This window comes from Danio rerio, chromosome 8 (assembly GCF_049306965.1).
Source record: "Danio rerio strain Tuebingen ecotype United States chromosome 8, GRCz12tu, whole genome shotgun sequence".
NCBI lineage: Eukaryota > Metazoa > Chordata > Actinopteri > Cypriniformes > Danionidae > Danio > Danio rerio.
Genome location: NC_133183.1, coordinates 45,197,722 through 45,218,174, shown reverse-complemented (window position 1 = coordinate 45,218,174; position 20,453 = coordinate 45,197,722). Strand labels below are relative to the sequence as shown.

Here is a 20,453-nt window from a genome sequence, read left to right as displayed (position 1 = left end):
ATGGTTCAGCGACATGGACATTCACATTGCATGACTTTACTATAGGGAGAATCGCCGACAACTTCGTCCAAACTACGTCTCACAGCCAAAAACATGTAGTATATCTTTTGTTATTAACTACATAATGAGAAAGAAGCCTTTTAATGGGGTAGAACATGTACATATTTGCTCACCTGGGTTTAAAGGGAATTAGCCATTTCTCCTCAACGTTGATAATAAACTAATTTCTTTCTGTATGAAATGTCAAACAGACACGGTTGCTCCTGAGTCCTGTCAAACCTCCACTAGTTTTTCCTCCATTTCGTGGGTCCAAATAAACCAAAAAGAGCGCTTTTAACTTCTCCCCCAGCCTCCCGCTGGCCTGCAGCAGGTATACACACACGCACATATAAGTGAATGCCGCTCTCTCATTGGCTGTAGGCGATCGCTGATGTTATTTTCAGTCAAAACTCAATTCACACTGCATGGTTTGAATCGCTGACAGCTCCTGATATTCAGCACGCCAAATATCTCACAGGCATCGGCGACTCATCTGCGATTCTCTCAGATCGCGTCTTTAATCGTTCATACTGTGTGATTGTCACTCACGTTCACAAGCAGCGAATTGCCTGTGATTTTAGGCATTTGTCGGCGATTTCTCAAAACCTGTCGGCGAGCCAAAATCGGGGCTAAAATCACGCAGTCTGAACTAGGCATTACCTGTAGGTTTCAAACAAGCCTAAAGGACTCAATTAGTTTGATCAGGTGTGTTTAATTAGGGTTGGAACTAAACTGTGCAGAGCTGCGGCCCTTTTGGAACTGAGTTTGACACCTGTGCTTTAAGGCAAGTCATTTCACTTGGCGGCCATCTTTGAAAACTCCTCTCGGGCAGTATGCTCAGGCATTCTGTTTGAATGGGGAAACATCAAAATCTCAAACTTGCCAAGCTTACGATTGAATATCATATTAGTCATCATTAATAAAATTAAATGACAAATGTCTCTTTAGTTTCATTTCTAAGCGAATTACACAAAATCTGCAGAAACTCAAATCAGCTTCAAGCCCCTCCCCTGTAGTTTTGTAAGTCTATAGCAATCGATGATTGGCTTCTGTGCTAAAAGGTGGCTTTATTCGCCATATAGCAGTCGATGATTGGCCCCTGTACTAGTAGGGAGGGCTTTATTTTCCACATTTTCCATATTCAAAAAGATATGAGTGACATGTTTTTTTGTAATCTAGTCTTTGCTCCAAGCAAACGCAGATGGCCAGAGTGATGACAGAAATGAGCATACCTGGCTATGAAGCCTTCATTGTATCCTAGCTACAAGCGATGACATAATAAAAAAAAATTTTTTCATAATTAAAAGGGTTTTTATTAATGGTGTGCTCCATCAAACACTGAAAAGGTTAAAGCAATTATGTCGAAGCTTCAAAACATTTCAAAATCCGTCTCTACAGTGACACTTGGTGGTCATTTTTAAGTATAACTCTGAAACTGCTTTAGCAAAGAAACGGTTAAACAAATTGAGAAATTATACCCCACATTGTAGAGTTGATGTTTTAAATGATTTAGTGGAGTGGTGAGAGTTACTGACTAGCATGTAGAGATAATGGGTTCAAATCTATGGTGATGCAGTTATAGATATTTAGATATTGGCGCAGTTATAGATATATAGATATTGTTTTAACATTGGTCTGACATTAGAATAAACACTTTGACAAATGTCTTGTTTTGGTCATTAAAAATTAACATTATTAAAATACATCAAGTCACAATTTCTGAAGATTTGTACAAGTTAGGATTCGAACTCAGGACATTTGTAGCACAGTTACTCTGTGTACACTCATGGTCCTCAAGGCTACAAAGATTTTTCAACCCTGTCAATCAAACGCAGATTCACTAGGTCTTCAAGTGCTTCTGAAATGTTCGATGCTTTGAATTGCTTTAGTCGCATGACATTGGTGATTTGAATCACTTTAGTCATGTGCCCTGGATGTTCTGGATTGTGCTTTGGTGCAGTGTTTCAAAAACACTTGTGCTTTAGGAGATTGCCCACCCCTGGTCTAAACCATCACCTGGGATTTTTATTTTAAAAATGGTTTCAATTTCTCAGGGCTGAACAACTGTACAAACTTGTATGACAATGATCACCCCAGGTACTAGTTGTGCTTTTATTCAATGCTGAATGCTACACATGTAAGTTTGATTATAGTAAGATTATACACTCACTGGCCACTTTATTAGGTACACCTTTCCAACATGGCAGCGACTCAATGCATTTAGGCATGTAGACATGGTCTAGATGATCTGCAGCAGTTAAAACCCAGCATCAGAATGGGGAAGAAAGCTGATTTAAGTGACTTTGAACTTGGCATTTTATTGGTGCCAGATAAGCTGGTCTGAGTATTTTAGAAACTGCTGATCTACTGGGATTTTCATGCACAACCGTCTCTAGAGTTTACTGAGAATGGCCTGAAAAAAAAAAAAAATTATAAATCCATTGAGCGGCACTTCTGCGGGCACAAATGCCTTGTTGATGCCAGAGGTCAGAAATAAAAGCCAGACTGGTTTGAGATGATAGAAAGGCAACAGTAACTCAAGTAACCCCTGTTACATCCGAGGTATGCAGAAGAGCATCTCTGAATGCACATGTCGAACCTTGAGACGGATTGGCAGCAGAACACCACACCGGGTGCCACTCCTGTCGGCTAAGAACAGGAAATCGAGGCTGCAATTAACACAGGCTCACCAAATTTGGACAACAGAATATTGAAAACAAATTGTGCTGGTCTGAGTCTCGATTTTCTGCTGCGCCATTCGGATGGTAGGGTCAGAATTTGGCATCAACAACATGAAAGCATAGATCCATCCTAGCTTGTATCAATGGTTAAGGCTGGTGGTGGTGTAATAGTGTGGGGGATATTTTCTTGGCACACTTTGGGCCTATTAGTACCAATTGAGCATTGTGTCAACACCACAGCCTAACTGAGTGTTGTTGCTGACCATGTCCATCCCTTTATGACCACAGTGTACCCATCTTCTGATGGCTACTTCCAGCAGGATAACAGACCATGTCATAAAGCATGAATTATCTCGAACTGGTTTCTTGAACATGACAATGAGTTCACTGTACTCAAATGGCCTTCACAGTCTCCAGAACTCAATCCAATAAAGCACATTTGGGAAGTGGTGGAACGGGAGATTAGCATTATGGATGTGCAGCCGACATGTTCTGAAAGCAAAAGGTGGTCCAGCCTGGTTCTGGTAAGGTGTACCTAATAAAATGGCCAGTGAGTGAAAGTCTTATTTCATTGGAATTCAATGCACTATTCTGTGCTTCTAAATGGCTGGTAATTTGAAATGTTTCTGTCTTGTTGCATCTTGTGCAGATAGTTAAATTGTTTGTCGCTTTAATCTTATGCATCGCGTGTTGTTGGGACACAGTGTTGCAATGTAACCTCCCCAGCGATGTTTAATGTTTACGGTTGTAATATTTATACATTTGCTTTTTAAAAGCTACAAGAAGAAAACCTTTTTGTAAATCTGCGACTCATTTTGGTGGCTGCTGCTGTTCTCCAGAGTTTGTGTTTTCAGCCACATTAAAGCAGCTATCATAACTGAAGTGAAATATGCTTTGTTTTCTAGCAATGGGCAAACCAGGATGTAAAAATAAAATTGTTAAAGTGGCAGAAGATGGGATAAAGAGACTAAAACAACGATATCTTGCATATCGTTTAACATGCAGAACTGCACTGACAGTCACTCAGTATGTCCTTCCAATAATGTTACAGAGGATTATTATTTATTATCTAGATTATAAATCTGTCTATTTTTTTTACCTGGAGAACATTGTAGCTTGAGAACGGCTATGGAATTAAAATTTTTCTGTTATGTAATTTTTCTGAAGGCCCTGACCGCCTTCTAAAAGATTTAATTTTTAAGATTTAAGTCTTAGTAAAAACATTGTAGGTCTACTGCCCTCCATTAGGTTATTTTATAATTACTGCATTAAGTCCTTCCAACAGAGTGGTAGCTTTTTTTTTGCCCTAATCATATTTTGTTTTCTCTTCCTGTCAGGTACGTCTGAAAGGACTGAAGCTTTTGGAACATTCCCTGGCAACTATGTGGCACCAGTTTAAGAGCTTTCACCAACTTTTCCTAGCAAATTCTTATTCACTGACACTACTTGCTCAACCACTACTCAGTGCAAAATAAAGTCTATCTATACTGTTGCTGTCCACTAAACACAGAACTACTGCCCCACACTGTATATACCGTACTTAAAAAAATATCCTCCTTCACGTTCTTCACCAAGCATGTGCACACCTTGTTCTTATAGTCTTTTAGATTCAACTCAGATGTTAAACACGGATGGGTTTGTGACAGTATGACCACTCACATGTATGTAGTTGTGATGAATCCACAATGCAATGTGCTTTAAAGATCCTGAAATTTATTATTTGTGTCACACCAATACTGACATTATCTGAAATGACTTTTCCCAGCTTTAACATTGATGTAAAACCTTCATTTTGGTTTCAGATTTGTAACCGCATTGGCTATGAAAACTACATAGCCTGAGGATCGGGATGTAAGACATGGTGTAAACCATCATTTTATTTAAACATTCATCACAGTTTTTATTTATTTGTTTTGTTTGCTTAGCTGACTGCTATATCATAGTCTAAACACAATCTCAATCTTTTCAATCATCAAGTGTCTGTAAGTACTTAGTGCAGCGGACTCTATTTAACCTGTCTGTCATTAGGTTCACATTTAATGTGTAACAAGCAGCAGGTAGAATTATTTTGGGCTTAAGGACAAGGAAAATGTTGAGGCAGTGGTGTTTTTATGTCTATACCCAGTTTAAAGTCAGTTACGGTATGCTTCTTTGTTATGAGTTTCATCCAAGTTAGATTAAGCATGGTTTTTGATTCCATATAAATGATTTGAAATTCACAGCATAGGCTATTCATATCTAAAATAATATAAAAAAAATTCAGGATTAGGCTTGGTCAGACAAACATGTTTTGTATGGCATTCATAGAACACAAAAAGAAGTATTTCATTTATTAATAGTGATATCTTGACAATATTAAAAGACTTGAGGAGCAAAATTGGTACAGAGTAACATTTCAGAGAATGTTTCTTAAAAGAAATTTCAGTTTTCCTTGTTTTAACCCCTTAACTGTGTGCTGTTGGTGATGTTTTCATCCACTCTGGGGTGATTTTGAGACTTAATTTGGTAGCTACTTTCTTTGTGCTTCAGCAAATGGAATGATATTTGGTGCTGTATTGACATCCATAATAATGACATTTTTTATTGCAAAGTTCAATGGATTTAATTTGATTCAGCTTAAAAATTTAAGGTAACCATTATTTTTTAATAGTGTGGAGTTCTATGGAAAATTGTGTGTGTGAGTGTGTGAAAGTGTTACAGAGACCTTTGTACCCTTACCTTGAAATGTCAAAGTAAAAGTAAGCACTCCATCTCTCAGAACATGTAAACATTGTAAGTGTATTTATGCATGCACACTTAATTGCAGTTATACAATAACTCCGTAGAACTCTATATTAATGACAGAATGTTATTTGCGCAGGTTTATTTAAAGCGTTAGTGGAGCCAACCGATGATCAATAGTAAAAGTTATAATTTTTACCTCTCCCAAACAGGGAAAGCAATCAAGAATGCAGGATTGTATGGTCTCGTCATGACTTTGCAAACAAAAAATGTCATTATAATGTAAATCAATGGGGCAAAAACAGCAACCAGCATAACAAAAGGATAGTAAATTTGAACAATACACAAGAGTTAACCATAAATCTTATTTGTTTATACCTAAAACAAGAACTAATGTAACAATGTTTTCCTTGTGTACACTTTAACAAGATGTTGTCACCTTGTGTTAAATCATGTCAGAGCCATAAGAATGACTGTTGAAGATGCCAGTGCTGATTCTTTTCACTTTAGTTCCATCATTAACTCAATTTTGTCTTCTTTTTGTCATTTTCTGGTAACTGAAGTAGCTGTCTGTATTTTGTTGTGCAGACAGTTAAATTGCTTTCACAATGTTATTAAATAATGGAAATAAAAGTTAATATATTTGTATTGACACACACACACACAATTTATTGCAGTATGCAAGGTACACACAGATTTTTGATTAAAAAAAATAAAAAAATAAAAACATTTGTTGTTTCTTAACTTCATTACGAGCATCATTTAAATTTTCTTCTGTCTTCTTGGTCTATCCTCTAGAAGCTGCTGTAAATGTTATTTACACTCTATTGCATTGGTCACCACTGCTGTTTATAATGAACAAATCAAGGAATTAGACTTTGAATACACAGTGACAGATAAATATAGTCATTATCAGTGTTGACAAAAGTAACTTTAAAAAGTAATGCATTACAATATTGAGTTACTCCCCAAAAAAGTAACTTTGATTTACTTAGTTACTTTTTATGGTACAAAATGCATTACATTACTTTTGAATAACTTTTGGGTTACTTTTTCTGACCTGGCTGAAGCTCGATCTCTTTGTTTTTTTCTTATTTTTTTATAAGATGAGCTCTGCAATTTGAAACACACCTTCGTTTACCTTTATAAAAAAACACATAAAATTAACAAATCAATTCATGGAGAACTTCCTGACCCCAGAGCTAAACTTACAGATTAATGAATGTTTAAAGCAATGTGTTTGCTACTTTTGTTCTTTTTATTAAAAAAGTAAAACCAATCACATTCAGATAATCCTCTTTTTTTCTTCCATTTTTAAAAAATAATGAGAATTTTCCATTGCAGAAATGTAAGACTGTGCTATCATCTTTTCTGTCTGTTCCTGCATTCTCTCATTTGACATTAATATTTTCATTTTAATTTAGCAATTATTAAAAAAAATAAATAAACTAAAAAAGTAATTTGCATTACATATTCAAAAAAAGTAACTCAAATAACATTACTTTTTGAAAAGTAATGTGTTACTTTACCCTTTACTTAGAAAAGGAATATTATTATGTAACTCGCGTAACTTGTAATGCGCTATCATAACGTGCTAATATTCGAAAACATGCAAAACTACTTTCTAACCTTTTGTTGATTCAGACTGTCAACTATTTGATTGTTGTATGATTAAAATACTTGTTTAATTGAGAGAATAAAAGAAAAGCTTTCATTATAGTGTGCAGTGAGTAATGTGTGGATTCTAGAACGTTTAGAGAGAGAGAGAGAGAGAGAGAGAGAGAGAGAGCCTAAAGCAAGACCATTTCTTATGTTCATATTTCTTATTATTATTACCATTATCTTGATATTTTTAAATATATGCATTTTTATTTTATTTTTTTTATTAATTTTGTTAATATGTAGTTACTTCTTTACTTTATATGTAACATGTACCTGTTAATTATTTTACTGATTTGTTCTTGTTCTATCTATTGTATAATTGCGTTGGCAATACCGTGGATGTCATGCCAATAAAGCTCTTTTGAATTTGAACTGAGAGAGAGCGAGAGAGTGAGAGACGAAAATATGTAACGTTAGTCGTTTAATACACTTAACCATTTAATATAATCTTTCTCCATTGTCGTCAGCAGGTGGCGCATAAACACAAAGTCATGATTGTTGTTAAAATGCAGTTCATCTCACATACTCGTCACGCCCCGCGTGCCACCCTCTTGTGCCCACCCCCAGCCTTTATTTTGACAGCAACACGTGGCATTTGAGTGAGGAGCGCGCGCAACATCTCTACAGCGGAAACATTAACGGGAAAAGTAGAGAAAAACTGGGCGGTGTGGGAATTTGGTCACATGGAGCGCACAGACTAAAAACTGACGCGCTGAAAGTGATTCAAGCAGGTCTGCTTTTATAAACGAGCAGAGGTGAATTTGAACAAGAAGAGCAGCGACTATCCGCTCTCATATAACGTGCGTACGTTTGACGTCATTCGCACAGGTGTCAAGAGCATCGTTGTGATTGCCTTCCTTTTTCTGGTAAGTGCTTATTTATCCAACAGTATCGTTTTATCAGAAGTAACGTTAACTTTACTAGGTTATAGACTAGATGTTAAGAAGTGGTACTTTAAATGGTGCTGTGCGTTTGTGTACTGTTGGTGAGTTGTGCGTTTAATGGCATCAGTTCAGCATCCTTCAGGCTTTCACTCTTAATACTTTAACATGCTTTATTGTATTTGGTATTTCCCAAAACTTCCAAAGAAATTTGGTTTATTTATTTTTACTTATGCCATGCCTAATGTTCCATTTTAGTCGTCACAATAGTAACCTAACAGCTTTATTCAGAATAGTGAGCCTAATCTTTACCTTTCCATCACTGAAATTGGTTCTGTGTGATACTGTACAGTAAACAGATGTTGTTGTTGTTGTTGTTGTTGTTGTTGTTGTTGTTGTTGTTGTTGTTGTTGTTGTTAATAATAATAATAATTATAATAATAATAAAAAAAACTAAACAAAAGTAAGTTCAGATGCATTTGTCTTATGGGACATCCAAACACACTAGAGCTGTTGGTTTATTCTATGCAATAGAATAAATTAAAATGTATTTCATTATAGTTAAGTCTGAACTGTATTTGCTTGTAAGTAAAGAAGAGAGACTAGAATAGGCCTGGCCAACTCAAATTCACTTGATTTTAATACACGTAGCATTGCACCACAGTTATGTTTTAAATAGACTATGAACCAATCTAGTGCATGTTGTTTTTTAAAAGTCTTCTGTCAAGCTCTTGCACACTCATTGATGTTTTGCTTTGGGATGAACTGAAATGTTTTGGATTCAGTTATGCAGAATAATGTGAACAGTTTGACACGTGAAGGCATCAAGATCACAATCCAAAATTGCACGGCAATGTAAAAATCTCCAATTTCAGCCAGTTGCTCCTGTGGCAGTCGCTCCTGTAACATAGCTCTGTGCATGTTTAAAGTGAACGGAAAGCATTTTTGTGGCTGGGCAATGAATGTGACTGATGACTGAGCAGTACTATTGAATTGATGGGAAAACGCCAGACATGCTTCTGAACTCATGTGGCTGACCAAACCCATTGAGAGTGCTTTTGTATCTCTCTATTGTCTCCACCTGTGCAATTCCTTTCTCTACCATTCCTTGATGTTTCAGTTTCTCTTTTGTGTTTTGCTCTGCTCTACCCAACATCCATCAGCCCCACAACACGCATTCTTCTAATTCAGGTGTTTGTTTGTTGTTTTGTTTACTTTTTTGACATATGATTGACACTGTAAAGAAGATTGGAAAAAGGAAGCATTAATAACAAATCAAATAATGTAGCAGCAGGGTTATTGCTGTTAACTAACAGCATTTTTCTTATTTGAAAAAGAAAACAAAATGACAGTTAAAAATAAACCTGTTTGCTTGACAACTAAGGGTATGTTAATGTGAGAACAATGTATTTAAAATAGAAAAGACAAGTACAGTTGAGCTTGTCAATAAAATTAATTTGCAGTTTGTAAAATCACATTTGTTGTTTAAAGAATGGACATTGAAAAAAAAAACCTTTTTTTTCTTTCCCCAAAGTTTGCTTTTTATTCCCTTTATTATAAAAAAATATATATTTTTTATATATAGTTTTAAGTAAAATTGTTGTCAAGGTATTGTACTGTACCTTAACTTGAGTATGTTTAGGCACAAAAATTTATTAATTAATTAATTAATTAATTTACTTTTAATACCTTTATTAATTATTAACAACGAAATGAACCGCCAACTTGAGCGCTAAAATTTAATATAAATAATAAACCCAAAATTAACATTTATAGTAATTCAGTCATTCATTTTCTTTTTGACATAGTCTCTTTTAATAATCAGTGGTCGCCACAGTGGAATGAACCGACAACTTAGACACTAAAATAATTTTATATAAATAATAAACATAAAATAAATTAAACATTGATAGTAATTCATCAAGTCATTTTTTTTCCTGCTCAGTCTATTTATTAATCAGGGCTCGCCACAGCGGAATGAACCGCCAAATTATCCAGCACATGTTTTTGCAGTGGAAACCCTTACAGCCGCAACCCAACACTAAGAAACACCCATACACTCTTGCACGCACTCACATACACTACAGCCGAAGGAAACCAACACGAACATGGGGAGAACATGCAAACTCCACACAGAAATGAAAACTGACCCAGCCGGGGCTCGAAACAGCGACCTTCTTGCTGTGAGGTGATTGTGCTACCCATTGCAACACCTCACATTAATAGAAATAATACAAAATGAATTTATGAAAAAGTTTAAATTAATGCCAAACATGAAAAGTTTTATAAAACTACTACTACTACTACTACTACTACTACTACTACTACTACTAATAATAATAATAATAATAATTATAGTAATAATAATATAAATAAATAAAAATAAAATATTGGTACTTATTAAAAAATGAAAATGTAAAAAGTAAACAGTATTAGTTAATGCTAATAATAAGTAGTATTTTATATTATAAATATTTGTACAATTCTATAATAATTCAGCATAAAATTCACACACTGAACCCCCTTCCTTTTGAGATAAATGCATAGGCCTATCTTTTTTTGTTGTACGATATATTCCAACAAAATTTATTGTGATAAACAATATTATTATGGTTGGGTGATGTCGACCGATCTGGCATTGTATAATGTGTAATGTGAAACATCGCAATGGACGATGGCATCGTCGTCGTAGGCTGTGGTAAATTAATTATTTATGAATAATGAATTCATAACAAATTAATTATTTGTAGCCTGCCGTTTCAACTACCTGACCTGCATTGTTTTACCCATAACCAAATGATAAATAAATAAAGTTACACACAAATTACCACCAGTCAATTGCTTTTTCCGTGGGACTCTGGCATGAATAGGCAGAGTGATCTGTGTCGTTAAAATGATGTCGATAAACTTTGTTGGTAAAAAAGGTGCACAACCAACAGCAACCAACCAACAGTATCTGAGGTTTTCACTATTTATTACTAAGTAAAAGCGCGAAAGACTGCATGATTCTGTGTGCCGCGCACACACAGAACAGAAGCATGCAGTCAGCATTCGGTCTCACTCGCACACTGAGACAAGGAGTGCGCACACATCTTAAGTCATCTTAACGCAAGCGCTTTAATGGTCAAATAGGTGTCAAAATGTGGTGTAAAAGTGTGTAAAAGTGCGATTTAAAGGCTTAATTAGTGTAATTAGGCAGGTCAATGTATAACAGTAGTTTCTTCTGCAGACAATCAAAAAATATATTGCTTTAGGGGGCTAATAATATAGACTTTAAAATGGGTTTCAAAATATTTAAACCTGCTTTTATTCCAGCCAAAATAAAAATTAAAAAGCCTTTCTCCAGAAGAAAAAATATTAGAGGAAATACTGTTAAAATTCCTTGCTCTGTTAAACATTATTTGGGAAATATTTATTTTAAAAAAATTCCCAGGAGCGCTAATAATTTAGACTTTAACAGTAATCGTTTTGAATAATCGTGATTACAATTATGACCAAAATAATCATGATTATGATTTTTCCCAAAATCGAGCAGCCCTACTCACAATGCAAGTTCCATAGCTCTTCCAGAGCACACATAATATTTTATTCTTAAAAATATTTTATTTAAATAGTATTTTAACAATTTAATAATTAGGAATCAGATTGGAATCAGAATGTGTTAATGCATATCCTAAATAAATAATAATAAATGTTAATAAAAGAAGTGCAAGGTAAAAAAGTAACAGAGGCTGCGATACATGAAAATAAATTCAAGTAATTTATAGTAAATGCTATAGTGTTTTTTTAACCATACTGGCACTTACACCTCCAATGAGATATATATATATATATATATATATATATATATATATATATATATATATATATATATATATATATATATATATATATATATATATTTATATTTATATTCCGTTATCAAAAATGCATGAGGTCATAGCCAAGTGTTGTGTGATAAGTTATCATATTGCTTATTGTGGCCGGCCTAATAATGCCTTGCTCTTTATTTATAATCCACAAACAAGCCTTTTAATTGTGCTAAATATTTAAATGTCTGTTACTTTACAACTGTACAACAAACTATTCTACTGAGACCACCTATAGGTAAAACAGTGAAGTCAGCTGGACTACAAAATAAAGTGGCATACTAAGTAATGGTTAATTCTGTACAGATCTTTATTCTACCATATTTAATGGTGAGTTTCGATTGCTTTCAGCATTTGCAATGTTTCTAGCTTCTCTTTGGTTTTAGCAAGCACTTCAACACCACAAGTTCAAATACACAGGAAATAACTGGTTTTGATATGATCTGTTGTCAGTTGTTGATGATGAAAAATACCAAATGTCTCTTTCAATTCGCAGTGTTTCTCATGCAAGCAAACAAATGAACAACATCAACAAAAATGATGGTTATGTTTTCAGTTATTAAAAGTGAATTGTTTTAAGAATTGTCTGAGAGAGAATTTGTCTTGTCTTAAAATTGTCTTAATTGTCTCATTTGAAAATGAAGCTTGCAAAGTATTTGGCAACATGGTATGAGGTCATGTTTTTGGGCTTATATTTTGCAGTAAATCACAAACAATACATTCTAATTTTTTCTATGTATTTTACTTTGCCTATAAAAAAGCATCAATCTCGGTCAGTGTGCCTCACACACTGCACAGTTTGTAAGATTTTCTTTTCACTTGTGAATCTTGTTATAATTCGACCATAAGCTTAGGGCTGCATGATATTGGAAAAATCTGACAATATTTTGTTTTAGTGCCATTAGGGTTGGGTGATGTCGATGAATTTGGCATCGTACGATGTCTATAATGAAACATCGCGATGGATGAGGGGGGAGTGCGCGCAACGTGTCTGAAGAGCATGGAGTGATCAAGTGGTGAGGGGTGAGAAGGGTGCGTGTCTTATTTGAGGACCCAGAGGGAGACGCACGATTTTCGTGAGATTTTTACTCCCTTGCGAGGATCGGGGAGTCTCTATGCATTTGTGGGAGACTGCCGGAACTTCCGGGAGACTTGGGATGTCTGAATATATCGTTTAACAACTGTAGTGAGATGCGATCCAGCGGTACTTCCTTGATAAACTGTTTGACGTGCTCTTCTCACTGGAGCTCAGGTGAGAACATGACAGTGTGTGTGGCTGTGCGTGTCTGTGGCTCTGTGTGCGTGGTTTCATCGAACGGAGGGCTGTTCAGAAATGCTAGGTAAAACACGCTGTGAATGTGGATCATTTTCGTTCTAAAATGCCATTTTAACACTAAGACGTATTAGTGTAAACGGGGCCGAATTGTGTATTTTCGCGAGCGAGTTTGCGACGGGGGTGAGCGGAGGATCGGCGATGCTGGCTCATCGTGTTGTCTATTGGCCATCAGCGATCCAACATCGTCTATCGATCCAACCCAAACTGCAATTATATATTGCAATATGAATATAATTTCACCAGCTCTGTTTGTAAAGATATCATTATTTTTTTTTATGCAGTCTTTTTCTATGCTGTGCGTTTTAAATTAAAGTGTGTGTGTTTGTGCGTGCGTGTATATATACTCTCTCTCTCTCTCTCTCTCTCTCTCTCTATGTGTGTATATGTATATATGTATGTATTTATATTTATATTTATATATATATATATATATATATATATATATATATATATATATATATATATTTATATATATATATATATATATATATATATATATATATATATATATATATATATATATATATATATATATATATATATATATATATATATATATATATATATATATATATATATATATATATATATATATATATATAGTAAATATAAAACATGTAAATACAAACTTTTATTTTGGTTACAGTTTTAGTTTGGATTAATTGTAATTAATTGTTTTAGGTGGAAACATTTTTAAAAGGATTGCCATCGATGCCTAAAACAGGGTTGTTGTTAGATCAGATACGATCGTGCCCGGAAGTAAGCGAGAATCGTTTATATTTTTTCTTAAATTACCTATTAATTGTATTTTATTAACCCCTACCCTAAAACTAACTGTCACAGTAATGTAAAAACAGTAGTTATACTGAGTATTATTTATGCTATTTATTAAATTACAAAAATAAGTTGTATTTTATTATTTTCTACTATCTATCTACTAAACCCAACTATCACAGTACTGTAAAAATATGAATTATTGTTATAGTGTCACAAAAAAGATGCTATATTGATGTGCGGATCTGCAGCTATATCCTATCTAGATTTTACCCTAAAATGCTATATTGTTTATTTCAGCCCGTAGATCAGGGGTCACCAATCTCGGTCCTGGAGGGCCGATGTCCCTGCAGGATTTAGCTTCAACTTGCCTCAACACACCTGCCTGGATGTTTCAAGTATACCTAGTAAGGCCTTGATTAGCTTGTTCAGGTGTGTTTGATTTAGAGTTGGAGCTAAAATCTCCAGGACATCGGCCCTCCAGGAACAAGTTTGGTGACCACTGCCATAGATGATTGTCACCGTCATGTCCTGCACTAAGTACTCAAGCATGCCTGTAGATGGAGTGCATACAGTTCATATAAGCACAGTCATTGTTTATACAAATTGCTTTCTTTAATGTTGACACAGAACACTGTACAAAATACTTGGTTCCACACAATTCCTTCATGTTGCCCCAACACAAATTAATTATGTTCACTTAATTGGTTTATGTTTTAGGTTCTAATTAATATATATTTTTTAATTTTTGAAAACAATTCAGTCAACCAAAATGAACCACCAACTATTCAGGCATATGTTTTACACAGCAGATGCCCTTTCAGCCACATCCGATTAGTGGAAAACACCCACTTTCAATCACACACATGCTCAAACATGGCCAATTTAGCTTCTTCAGTTTAGCTGTTGCATATCTTTGGACTTTGTGGGAAAGCACCCGGAGGAGAATATGCAAACTCCACAGAAATGTCAACTGGTCCAGCAGGAACTCAAACCAGTGGCCTTCTTGCTGTGAATCAAGAGTGCTAACCACTGAGCCACCGTGCTGGATGTGTTGTTTCAACTTTTTTTAAAAATAAGTTTGAACAAGCAGCAAATGTCAGTTTTTGAGTATAAATGCTATCATTTTCAAAAACATCGGTTGTGCAGCTGATTTTTCACTTTTGCTGAAGATTGCACTCTTTGGAGTGGTGAATGTTTTTCTGGTTTCTAGCACGCTTGGTTGTTTGTGAGCAAAATGTGGTATCTTGCTGTTGGTTTGTTTGGTTTCCTAACAAATTTCCTGTGTGCTGTCTTTCTGTTTTGCTGCAGTTAAGACTTTCTATGATGTTATTTAAAGTTAGTGAACAGGATAATATTGTAGTTGTAATGATGGCATATGTCTGTCTGCACCACAGTTTCTCTGTTCAATGCTAAATCTACCCCATGTTTTCTGTGCCGTAATTAAAGTACAGAAACTCTCTTCTAACCACTTCCTTGGCTAAAAGAGTCAAGAAGGAGTTTAACCATTGCTTGCTATTGCTATTTAATCAGTTTGGATGAGTTGGATTAATGGCTGTGTCTGCTTATACAGCATAGATTCATAAAAATCTGTCTCTAAATTGGAAGTTCAAAAAAGAAGCCTGCATGTACTGTATATGGTGAGCTTTTTAGTCACTATTTCAGTTTTTTATGCTATCCCTTAGTATTAAAGTATTAAAGTGGATCTTGCTAAATTTGTTACAGTTTATATGTATTTATATGTATTTTATTCAATTTAAGTGTGTAATGTATTCATTAAAAAAATGAAATTGATGTTAATCAAAATTTTATTATTTGTTGTAATAATTTATTTTTTTCACTGGAATTAAAACGTATTCACAGAGCTGGGTGATATTGCAAAAATAATTATCACAATATCATGATCCTCATTCGATATTGATAATTATTGAATGTTTTTTAACAATACATTTAGGGTTATTTGGATTTTTTTTAAACACTGTTTTAATTTACCACAATTAATTAGGCAAATAGTTTTAATAGTCAAAAACAAAAATATTTAAACAAAATATAATCTCTTTTTATAATAAAATAAACAAGTTTTAAAGAGACTCTTAAACTTGATTAGATAAAATGCGTAAATACTAAACAATTTAAGCAAACTTTAGGGTTTCAATAATAATGATACAGTTACCCCTCAAATTCTGTCAACAACAGAAATTATGGTAATCAAATCTAAGCTTTCGAGTAAAGGAAACAGCCATCATTATTCAAATGCAAACTGCAACATCACAAATTGTGAAGTTACATCAATGTAGACTAACCATATTTTGTACATAACGGTGTTCCATACAGATGACCTTTTAACCCCAATCTCTGAATAAAAACTTACGGGTAAGTATTTACCCGTAAGCTTAAGGGGTGTGTGTCGCTGGGGAGGGGACAGATATAAACATCAATGCCCATGATCTTTGCGCATTGATGTTTCTTTTTATAAAAGTTCAGTTAAGTCAGCGGTAATAAAATATACTATAATAAAATAAGCATGATCTAAAACCCTAAATGATTGTAAGGTTCTTTCATCACAAACGTTCATAAAAAGATATTAAATATAATATTAAGTTCAAGTTAAACGCCTATCATCTTCTGTACATATGCGGAGGTGCACTTTTCCCATCTTTTCTCAAAAACTACTAGTCCAAAAGACATCAATCAAAATATGAATTGTGCAGTAGGTAGAGGGTCAATTTAACACCAATAACGCAAGGAGCATGTGGCAGGGACTTAATTACATCGCAGACTTTAAAAGTAACAAATCTGCCACTGTAAACATTGCCGCGTCTCTCCCGGATGAGCTCAACTCGTTCTACGCCTGCTTTGAAGGCCAGGACAGCTCGCACACTCTCTGTTTCTGTAGCGGACGTAAGGAGATATTTCTGTCACGTGAACATCTGGAAAGCTACAGGCCCAGATGGCATCCCTAGACGTGTACTCAAAGCATGCGCACACCAGCTAGCGGGGTTTTCACGGACATCTTTAACCTCTCGCTTACTCGGTCTGTGGTTCGCACATGCTTTAAGACAGCTACTATTGTGCCCATACCGAAATCAGCTAAAACCACATGCTTGAATGACTGGCGTCCAGTTGCTTTGAAAACCATCTTCAGCTAGTGCTTTGAGAAGCTGATTAAAAAGCACATCTGCTCAGTACTGCCCACTCACACTGACCCTCTGCAATTTGCATACAGGAATAACCGCTCCACTGATGATGCAATTGTTTTCACCTTGCACACTGCTCTGTCTCAACTAGAAAACAAAAACACATATGTGAGAATGCTGTTTGTGGACTACAGCTCAGCATTCAACACCATAGTGCCTGCCAAGCTGGTGGTGAAGCTCCAGCATCTGGGTCTTCACAGCTCTCTGTGCAACTGGATACTGGACTTCCTGCCAGGCAGACACCAGGAGGTCAGAATGAACAACATTACATTATCGACACTGATCCTTAACACTGGTGCTCCACAGGGCTGTGTTTCAGCCCACTCCTGTACTCCCTGTACACACATGACTGTACAGCCAAACACAGCTCCATCGTCATCGTTAAATTTCCTGATGACACAACGTTGGTGGGCCTAATCACCGATAATGATGAGACTGCCTACAGAGAGGAGGTGCACACTCTGATGCAGTGGTGCGAGGAAAACCATCTCTTACTCAACATCAGCAAAACCAAGGAGCTGGTGGTGGATTTCAGGAAAGAGAAGAGAGAACACACCCCCATCACCATCAACAGGACACCAATGGAGAGAGTCAGCACTTTCAAGTTTCTTGGAGTCCCCATCGCTGAGGATTTGACATGGACGGCTCGCACAGACGCAGAGCTGAGGAAGGCACAACAAATCCTCTTCTTTCTCAGGGGGTGTGGAATGAGCCCCCACATCCTCCGCTCATTCTACACCTGCACTGTGGAGAGCATCCTGTCTGGCTGTATCACTACCTGGTATGGGAATAGCACCAGCTGCAATCCCAAAGGGCTGCAAAGGTTAGTGCGAACTGCTGGAGGCGTAGTAGGAGATGAGCTTCCCTCCCTCCAGGACATCTACACCAGATGGTGCATGAGGAAAGCCAAGAGAATTATCAGTGACTCCAGCCACCCACGCCATAGACTTTTCTCTGCTACCCTCAGGCAGACGGTTCCGCAGCATCCGATCTCACACCAGCCGGCTGAAGGAAAGCTTCTTCCCTCAGACTATCAGGCTGATGAACACTTAACACACCTCACACAGACAGACTCTTCCATACCCTCACACTTTTAATATGTAGCATGCACTGCACTTTAGCCAATCCATACTTGAAACAATACTGCCTAATCATTGCACATATCGCTTTTTTTAATTTTTTTTGGGAGTATGTTGTTGTATTTGCACTGTCTGTATTTTGCACTGCCGTTGTATTTGCACTGTATTTGCATCTATTTTGTACTGTCTGGAGTCATCACCTAAGCTTTTCACTCATCATAGCACACGTGCTGCTGATGATGTGACAATAAAAGTGATTTGATTGTGATTTGATTTGGTATTCACCCAGAGAATGACACACAAACATGCTCATTTGGCCTTAAATGACGGAGGAGTGGTCATTTGAGTGCGCGGAAGAGGGGAATGTGTTTGAGACATAGTCTACATTACCCTTGTGCTAAAACTCTTTCAGATAAGGAAGGGGGCTAGTGATGGGATGCACAAGAAAAGAAACCAAAAAGCCACTCTAGCGACCATCCTTGAATCCTTTTTACAATCTCTTCACTGCTGCTATACGGCACTCATTTTTGCATGTGCTGTTATTCTGACCTAAAGTGACAAGCCTGTGCGCATGGATTCCTTGACTATTTCAATAGACGCTGTGTTTGTCTGAGGTAATTAGTCTGCCGTTACTGAAATGTGTATATTCAATACAAAGTGTGAAGCAGATTGGTTAGTTTTACTTTTATGATTTGCAGTGAGCTTGCGGCATTTGGAAAAGTGTTTAAGTAGGTTGCAGCTAGAAAATGCGTTCGGTTCATCATTGGCTCATCATTGGAAATGACAAACTTACACCCTAAGCTTATTGGCAGTGGCACATTTTAATAAAACTATAGCGCTTCATGCCAAAAATACCAAATCTTTTTTTTTATTAATATTGACAATGGTTTTTGGTCAGTAAATATTGATACTGATTTTATCGCCCTGCCCTATATTCATGCTTTAAATACTATTTTTAGTACCATTATATACACAAGTAATTTAAAAAATGCTATAGTGTCAAGAAAAGTCCATTTTGATAATAAAGGCATAAACTGCAGGACCACCATAGGAGCAGCTTTATTGGCCAATTTTTTTTTTTCGTTTTCTTTTTTTTTTTTTTTTAACAAACTGTTTTTGTGATTGTGGCCTGTGGGGGGAAAAACTTCTGCTTGTTAGAACGAGGAACTTGTGAATACCTCCTGTTCTTGAGTCATGATCATAACATCTTGATCTGTTTCTATGACAGCCAAACATACATCATCAAACATGGTAGCCATGGAATGAATTGCTTAAAGCAACCTTGGAATAACTGAAGTCAAATATCGAAACCTCATGCCATGGTAATTACCTGTTACAGGAATGTGAATTTGTAATGTTTAATTTGGTGAAATTTTCAAATACCATCTCCACCCCTTTTTTCTTTTTAGTCACCATTGTTGTACTGTGTTGTTTAATGTTTCTTTTTCACTAATACGATTGAGAGTATAGCAGCGTTGACTCACTGGTATTGAATGTAGGAAGAATTCAGAGAATGTTTTATTCTGGTTTGTTTTAACCAGAATAGGGAGTTGTGCTTCTGTGGCATTAGTGTAGTTGACTGGGTGTGTGTTGGGCAGGTGTGACTGTGTTATGCTCACTCATGGGAGTGGATTGTGTGAGAAAAAGCACAGTATGTTCAGTAAGGGTGTGCGCTTGTATAGACGCGTTACTGTACAGCTCATACTTTGAATCTTTTAATTGTAATAACAATAAATACATCTTGCATCTAATTTTGTAGCGTTGTTTCGGTCTCAGAACACACCCTATTTGGTCACATTATTTGAGGCAAAGGATCTAGTATGTAGAAATAAGCACTTTTTAAATTGGATAATGGTTAATATTTAAATGCGTATCAACACCTTTTTTTTTTTTAATACTTTGAATGGTCTGTGATGATGGGAGGGGAGTGTGTCATTTTTAGTTGTCAAAGCCATAGCAAAGTTTAATATTCTGTTAAATTATTAGATATTTATTAACATATTGTTTTAAACCATTTAATAATTCTAAAGTAAACCTAAAAGACATGTTTGTCATGTCCATGAAAAGACATGTTTTTCATTTCCATCAGTAATTGAATATACATATACAATCAGTATATACAAAAGGGAACATGGCAGAAAATTACAAGTTATATACAATGTGACCCTGGATGGCAAAACCAGTCTTATGTTGCACTGGAATATGTTTGCCAAT

The 20,453-nt window shown here is 35.8% G+C and overlaps 2 protein-coding genes across 33 annotated transcripts in view; both read left to right on the top strand.

Annotated features, from left to right (window-relative positions):
- sorbs3 (sorbin and SH3 domain containing 3) overlaps window positions 1-6,170 on the top strand; it is an 83,791-nt gene extending 77,621 nt beyond the window's left edge. For 18 of the 32 annotated variants that reach the window (XM_073909404.1, XM_073909397.1, XM_073909394.1 and 15 more), the window contains one exon: window positions 4,058-6,168. In XM_073909404.1, coding sequence (XP_073765505.1) covers window positions 4,058-4,067 — 10 coding nt within the window. In that variant the 3' untranslated portion in view covers window positions 4,068-6,168. Of the gene's footprint in view, window positions 1-4,057 lie in introns of all 32 variants that reach the window. The other 14 variants (XM_073909408.1, XM_073909401.1, XM_073909393.1 and 11 more) reach the window with 2 other exon arrangements.
- A 1,658-nt stretch (window positions 6,171-7,828) lies between these two features.
- pdlim2 (PDZ and LIM domain 2 (mystique)) overlaps window positions 7,829-20,453 on the top strand; it is a 128,126-nt gene continuing 115,501 nt past the window's right edge. Inside the window, exon 1 of the mRNA NM_001326402.1 lies at window positions 7,829-7,969. The gene's annotated coding sequence lies outside the window, so the exon portion shown is untranslated. The remainder of the gene's footprint in view (window positions 7,970-20,453) is intronic.